This window comes from Rhipicephalus sanguineus, chromosome 3, assembly GCF_013339695.2.
Source record: "Rhipicephalus sanguineus isolate Rsan-2018 chromosome 3, BIME_Rsan_1.4, whole genome shotgun sequence".
Classification (NCBI taxonomy): domain Eukaryota; kingdom Metazoa; phylum Arthropoda; class Arachnida; order Ixodida; family Ixodidae; genus Rhipicephalus; species Rhipicephalus sanguineus.
Genome location: NC_051178.1, coordinates 138,043,567 through 138,051,135, shown reverse-complemented (window position 1 = coordinate 138,051,135; position 7,569 = coordinate 138,043,567). Strand labels below are relative to the sequence as shown.

Sequence of the window (7,569 nt, the reverse complement as noted above, 5' to 3'; positions counted from 1 at the left end):
CTCCTCAGGGTTTTGGTGAACACCAAGGAAACATGCACACTCGTGGCTCAATTTAATTTTTTTTTGTGCTTGTACATGTTATCTTTTTGTACATTCCAGCTCATATAGCTTCGCATTCCACTGAATGCTCTGCCGAAACCCGTCACAAGGATGAGGAGGGTATACCGTTGACTTTACGTAGCCGATACAGAATACAAAAAGAAAAAAAAGAAATGCAGTTCTACAGCGTCACACAGCGTCACATGGGTGTATCACAGGTGGTCACAGGGGATTGTTGAGTGGTACGGGAACAGTCTCGTCCTTCGTTTGCGAGGTCCTTAGCGCCCGAAAGACGGCTGGCGTGCGCGAAAGCCAGGACACGACCCTCCGATGTCATAAAGCGCTGAAATCGGTGTGCATGTCCGGGGATATCTTTCCATTCGTCTCCTTCGTGGACACAGTGAACACGGTCGAGTGATTTCTGACCGAAGTCGGGTAGTGCTTGGTCCCGCCGAAACTGGAGCGGCCGTTCACGAGTTCGCTCTCGGCGACGACGTCTCTACGGAAGGCCATCGCGAAACGCTTGCGTTTCGCGTGTGTCTTTTGGAAGCAAAGGAAGATATACGGGTTGATGGCGCTGTTTGAGGCCGAGATAACTCCGAAGAGGGCCACCATGTTCCGGTCTAAGGACACGTTGGCGCCTCCGAAGGCCAGCACCATCTCCTGGACCATGTACGGAACATTGGTCACCAGAAACGCCGCGAAGACTGCTGCCGTCAACCTGACGGTCTTCACCTGCAAAGAAAAAAAAAAGAGCCCTGGTTGAACGCGGTTACACCAAACTTGTCGAGCAAAAGCGAGTAGCAACTACCGCGGAAAGCATGCCGCGACGGTGTCCCGCGCATCGGCGCCCTTAAGCGGTAAGCATCAGTAGAGTGCACTAGATAGTGCACTCTAGCATCAGTACACTCTCCACATTTCACTTGTGCGGGAGTCACATGGCAGGAGTTGAGATCTCGAGGCGCGCGCGCCCGCCGGCTCGCGGCTCTCACCGACTGACGGAGGAAGGTGACGTCACCGTGGTACGGAGAAGGGTGCACGGGAGAGAACAAATCGACACTGCATGCGCACGTCCGTTGTTATGACAACGCAAATGCGCGGAGGAAGAGGAGGAAATAGGGCGTTGTTCGAGCTTCAAGGTCAAACGCATGTACAATTAAAGTCGTTCTCTGGGTTTGTAGCAGGAGGAGTAGAACTATCGCTCTAAAAGCAATTCATAACGACACGATTCACAAAGTGATGGCGCTCGAGTGCAGTTTTGACTAAAGTCCCTTTTGACGCCGTTTAAATGGCCGGTTTATGCCACATTCTGGCTCATGTCAGAAAGAAAACATGTAAAGAAGAAGACATTATGCATCTGAGTAGTATCGGGCGTTTTCGTGCCCGAGTCTGCCATTTGTACGAGTTTTGCGACGCATTATGACGTTGTCACGTACTCTAGCGAAACGCCATCGGTATGACATGGTCAGAGACGATCCTCCTCTCGTATTTTTGTCAGGCATTGCTGTTCCGACTTCATATACTGTCAGTGAATGTCATCATATTTCTACGTAATACGCCGAAAGAGTTGCGACTTCTGGGTGAACGATTAATGCGGTGAAAATTTAACGCTTACATGTACGCAAAAGCTAATAGCTACTTCGAATAAAAGAGTACTACACCCATATGGAAGACGCTTACATTGAAACTGCCTCACCTTTGCCTTTGGCAAGGATGATGCAGTCTGATGTCGATTTCTGAACGCCAAGCTCTGGCTCCAGATTTCCAAGAGGATGCGACCATACAGGCCAACCAGGAGCACAAGAGGGAGCACAAACACTGCCAGGAACACGAAGGTCATGTACAGTTGGCGAGGCAGTGTCGAGGCAGTCTTACGCGCGTAGAACAGTGAGGCGCAGTATCGGACGCCCGTGTCGGCTTCGACCACCCGGAACACGTACAAGTTGGGCAGTGACGGGACCAGGGATGCGATCCAGGCCGCCGCAGCAAGGCGCCACGGAGCAGGACATCTGGCGAGAGGATACACAATGGCGAAGTGCCTGTCCAACGCGATGCTCACAATCATGTAGGTGGATGAGGCCAGCGCGAACGTCTGCAGGACCTTGAAGACACGACAGAAGGCGTCTCCGGCGATCCAGACGCGGCCCATGACTTCCCAGACAGTCTGAGAAGTCATCGTCACTGTGGTGACCAGGAGGTCGGCCACGGCGAGGTTAAGGAAGAGCACGTGAGCCTTCTGGTAGCGACGCCGGCGGTGGTTGCGCAGCAGGCGCCAGCAGACAACGCTGTTGCCCGTGACCGAGAATGCGATCATGATGACGATGACCGCGATGCGGACGTGGCTGTGGTACTGCGGTCCGAGGACTGACTCCGGGTTGGCGCCGACGCTTTCGCTTCGGCTGGTCTGGTGAAATGAGAGGCTCGCTGTAGCGTTGACGAGGACCTCCGCTATGGCGGCATGGCTGGGGGCCTGTGTGATGCTGTCGGGCATTGCTCAGGTGTTGCACGTGTCGCCAACCATGAGGACAGCCACTCCAACTGCGTCCTTGGCTTTGGCGTCTTGAACTCAGTTGTCACTTGAATGTCAGTTGAAGCACTGCGAGAAGCAAGAAGGCGAGCAGAACGACACTTAGCCGCAGACTCGTCAGCATCTCGACCACGTTACTTCAGCACGAAATTTTTCGCTAACTATGGAATTGCAATAATAAGAAATAGACTACCGATACAAGTCAATCAAAGGCGCGCTTTTAGCACATGTGATTAGGCCACCTTTCTGGAATAGTTTATTGGCGCCCGCATTTTAACCTGAGTAACCTGAATAACACGAAAGTACAGTGATAATAGAATGCCTTACTTTCAGATTATTGGAGAGTGGAGGCGACACATAACGAGCGGAAATACAGAGAAATTTTTTTCTTGTACATTCTCACTTCTCTTTGTACTCCCGCAGGAAAAGCCCTCCTCAGAACTGAAGTTAGCTTCATAACTGACTTTGCATATTGTGATTGCAAGCACAAACAAGGATTCGTTAACATGCTGGTCATGTGCCGCATGTGTGTAAAGTGTCTGTTGCTGAATGAAATGAACAGTAGTTGAGTGCGCCAGCGGCAAAACCAAGCCAGTTTTGAATCTGTACGAACCTGTACACAGCAAGCCAGCAGAAGGGAACACAACCAGTACTATCTGTCAACCAGACCAAGTGGTCGGATATTAATTTTTACTGCTTGCTCCAACTGGCCTTCAATTAAAGACGCTATCGCTTAGGTTGATCAAGAAGGGTAAGCGACCTCTTCTCAGAACCGCGACGATACATGCGGCAAAAGCACCCCGACGACCACATTGCAGCGGTTACTGTTCCCTCCCGTTTCCATTTGGCAGTCAATGATCTGACTTTTCCACGTCAGATCATTGAGCAGCATTCAAATCGAAGTTCTCCAAGAACTATTCAAATGTTTGAGTGGAGCAAGGCATGTACATTTATCTAATTTATAGTAGGATACGTGCGTGGGCTACTAAGAACAGTTAAAAACTCCGCACCTTTATTTAAGTGGTTGCGAACGACCCGTCTCTGTATCACGCGAGATAGATAGATAGATAGATAGATAGATAGATAGATAGATAGATAGATAGATAGATAGATAGATAGATAGATAGATAGATAGATAGATAGATAGATAGATAGATAGATAGATAGATAGATAGATAGATAGATAGATAGATAACCCTTTATTAAAAGGCAGAGAATTTAGCCAGCGTGCATAACACGCTGACTTGCTATTTGCGTGCGGAGGGCAAGGGGGGTTAGAAAGACGACAGCAGCAGGGATGCGCAAAAAAAAAAAAGTTAAAAGAGGGGGAAAATACGCTCCAAGCTCCAGCCTCTTCTCGGCAGCTAACATCCTACGCACAAGCTGACGTGGTTGACCAGTGACGCGCCAGATGAAGAAGATGAAAGGCATATGCCACATATGCTTCGCTAACTTAATATTTCGTCTTCTACAGTCGTTTGCTATAGTATGCGTGCCTGGATTCACTGATTCCCACACTGCCCCGCCGCCTTTCATGGCGAGTGTGTTCACCTTTCCGCAGCGTGGTATTTCGCAAAAACCGGCGCCGCCTTATGTACAAATCACTTGTCTCCGCGCACCGCCGAGCAAAGCGTATGCACAGCCATGTATGCAATACGTCGACTTCTGAGCTCCCGCGCCGCCTTTAATATAAGCGTATCATCCAGAAGTGACGGATCTGTGTGCGAGTGCTAGCAGACTCGACTCAACCTGACTAGATGCGTTAGGTGCGTGTTTGCGCAGACGTCTGCTTTCGCGTTTGCTTAGCCTCCCATGTAACCACTGTCTCGCTTTCGCTTTGTAAGAGAGCGAGTGGTAAGCAAACTATTATAACGCCGGCGTTTTCTTTACTTCTTTACTTCTTCGCCATACCATCACGCAACTAAACCGGAGGTCGGAGTGGTTAGTGACACCCTAACAGGCAAAAAAAGCCAAAAGCGAGAGGCTTGTTTGATCCAGGCACACAACGGGAAATCTCTTTGTGACTAACCTCGTGCCCCTGTGCAAAAGAACAGACTTCTTGCTCTGCTGCTTGGGGAACGTGGAATAGTCGCCTCCTGTCGTGTGTGTGTTGTATATATATATATATATATATATATATATATTGTTATGATGAAAGATGTTTATTTGAAGATGGGCTGATGGGCAAAAGGGCTGAATGGCTGCCGCCTGGCACCGATACACTCGCAAGACCAGCGCTTTTCGTCCTCCTCTTCTTTTCGTCCTGCCTGTCGCATTAGCGTAGCACTCCTCCCTCCACAGACGAAGCCCGCCGGGCGAGTAACGGCTACGTGAACGCGGAGTCGCGCGGACGACAGCGCTTTAGGCGCGCGACGTGAACAAGTTGCGTCTGCCGAGAACGGTAGCCGTGGTTTAGGAGACGAGCTATCGAGTACGTGAGGTCACTGAGGCGATCGACGATGACGAAGGGGCCGGTGTAACGTGCCAGAAACTTTTGACACAGGCCACGCTTGCGAAGCGGCGTCCAGAGCCAAACTATGTCGCCTTTGTCGTAAGATACGTCCTTGTGCCGTGAATCGTAGGCGATCTTGGAACGGTCCTGGGATGCCAGCGTACGAAGCTGAGCTACACGCCGTGCCTCCTCTGCGCGGCAGAGAGTCTGGGCAATAGAAAGGTCCACATGAGTATGAAATGGCAGAATGGTGTCAAGGAAGAGTCGAGGTGGTCGAACGTAAAGAAGATAGAAGGGGCTGTAGGCAGTGGCTTCATGCCTCGCCGTGTTGTAGGCGTACGTAATAAAGGGGAGGATGTCATCCCAATTCTTATGCCTTGAATTGACGTACATAGAAATCATATTGGTGAGCGTTCTGTTCGTGCGCTCGACGAGACCATTTGTCTGCGGGTGATAAGGGTCGCGTGGCGAAATCGACAATCACAGAGACGCAAGAGTTCTTCGACCACGTCGGCAACGAACTGGCGTCCACGATCACTCACAATAATGCGAGGTGGTCCATGGCGAAGTATGACTGTAGACAGGAGGAAACTCGAAACATCGATTGCCGTGGCTGTTGGTATTGCTGCGGTCTCCGCATAACGCGTCAGGTGGTCAACACAAACGATGACCCAACGGTTGTTGTTTGATGAGCGCGGGAAAGGGCCGACAAGATCCACTCCGACCATTTCGAAAGGTGTTGAGGGTGGTGTCAAAGGGTGAAGGAGTCCGACCGGGGCAGTGTTCGGGCGCTTGAATTGTTGGCATTTGTCACAACTGGCCACATACTTTTCTATAGTCCTTCTCATTCTAGGCCAGTAGAATCTACCTTGAACGCGGTGATACGTTTTGGCGAAACCCATGTGGCCAGCGGTCCCGTCATCGTGCATAGCGCGGAGCACGTCTCGTCGCAACTTTGTGGGGACCACTAATAGTAAGCGTGCACCATCAGCCGCGTAATTCTTTTTATAGAGCAGGTCATCTTGCATAACAAAGCCATTGTTGTTTGTCGGCTGAGCAGCTGAGTCGAAAAGGGCATCCAAGTGCCGGTCGTCACGTTGTTCTTTCCTGAAGGTGGCGAGGTCGGGAAAACGTGTATCGTCAATGGCGGCTAGAAATTCATCAAATTGTCGGCGTCACAAGCAGTTGTGGGTAGCGGGAGCCGCGAAAGACAGTCGGCGTCGGCATGCTGGCGGCCACTCTTGTAACGGACCGTAAAGTCAAATTCCTGCAAGCGTAGCGCCCACCGAGCAAGGCGACTAGACGGGTCACGGAGACCAACTAACCAACATAGCGAATGATGATCGGTAACAATCGTGAAGTGATGGCCGTAGAGATACGGGCGGAACTTCTGGACAGCAAAAACTACAGCGAGACACTCTTGCTCCGTTACGGTGTAATTCTGTTCGGCCTTGCTCAACGAACGGCTGGCGTACGCAATGGCATGCTCGGCGTCACCAAAACGCTGGATGAGGACGGCACCGAGGCCAATTCCACTTGCGTCGGTGTGCACTTCCGTTGTGGCAGAAGGGTCAAAATGGTGGAGTATGGGTCCGGAAGAGAGCAGGAACTTTAGCTGCCGAAACGAAGAGTCGCAATCCGTTGTCCAGGTGAAAGGCGTGTCCTTGCGTAGCAATGAGGTCAGAGGGTACGCAGTTTCGGCAAAATTGGGCACAAAACGTCGAAAGTACGAGCAAAGACCTAAGAAACTTCTTAACTCGCGTTGCGACTGCGGTTGCTTAAAATTGCTCACTGCGGCAACCTTCTGTGGGTCTGGCCGTACGCCGTGCTTGTCCACTAGATGTCCGAGTACTAGCGCCTCTCGTTGGCCAAACTGGCATTTCTTTGAGTTGAGGGTAAGGGCAGCCTGTTCGAGGCACGTCAAAACAACGTCAAGTCGCTGGTTGTGTTCTGCAAAAGTGCGACCGAAAATTACGACGTCATCTAGATAGCATAAACAAATCTCCCATTTTAGGCCGCGCAGAACCGTGTCCATGAACCTTTCGAACGTCGCGGGCGCGTTGCACAAACCAAACGGCATAACGTTGAATTCAAACAAGCCGTCTGGTGTCACAAAAGCTGTTTTCTCTTTGTCAGTGGAATGCATCGGTATTTGCCAATAGCCCGATCGGAGGTCCACAGATGAAAAGTAGGACGCCGAGTGGAGACAGTCAATGACGTCGTCGATACGGGGAAGCGGATACACATCCTTTTTCGTCACGGAATTGAGGCGCCGGTAGTCGACGCAAAACCTCCAGGATCCGTCTTTCTTTCTCACAAGTATGACCGGTGCAGCCCAAGGGCTAGAAGAATCTTGAATGACGCCCTTGGCCAGCATGTCATCCACCTGGTCAGCGATAACCTTACGCTCCGACGCGGACACGCGGTAAGGCTTCTGCCTTATTGGATGCGCTAACCCGGTGTCGATCCTGTGACGAGCCCGTGTGTTGGGAATGCGCACTTCCTTAGCTTCCTGGCTGAAATCAAACAGCGATGCATGCTTCCTGAGGAC

The 7,569-nt window shown here is 51.1% G+C and overlaps 1 protein-coding gene across 1 annotated transcript; it reads right to left on the bottom strand.

The window, feature by feature from the left end:
- Positions 1-254: 254 nt before the first annotated feature.
- Positions 255-2,599, bottom strand: LOC119387269 (gonadotropin-releasing hormone II receptor). Its single transcript, XM_037654608.2, has 2 exons — positions 1,736-2,599; positions 255-774 (listed from the first exon to the last, which is right to left on the bottom strand). The coding sequence occupies exons 1-2, from the start codon at positions 2,528-2,530 to the stop codon at positions 373-375; spliced, it is 1,197 nt and encodes a 398-aa protein (XP_037510536.1). The 5' UTR covers positions 2,531-2,599; the 3' UTR covers positions 255-372.
- Between the last annotated feature and the right edge of the window lie 4,970 nt (positions 2,600-7,569).

Excerpts from the sequence above, each read along its gene's own strand:
- LOC119387269 (XM_037654608.2), bottom strand. The coding sequence starts at position 2,530 with ATGCCCGACAGCATCACACAGGCCCCCAGCCATGCCGCCATAGCGGAG. Across the intron at positions 775-1,735 it reads CATCCTTGCCAAAGGCAAAG|GTGAAGACCGTCAGGTTGAC; the intron begins GTGAGGCAGTTT and ends TTTTCTTTGCAG.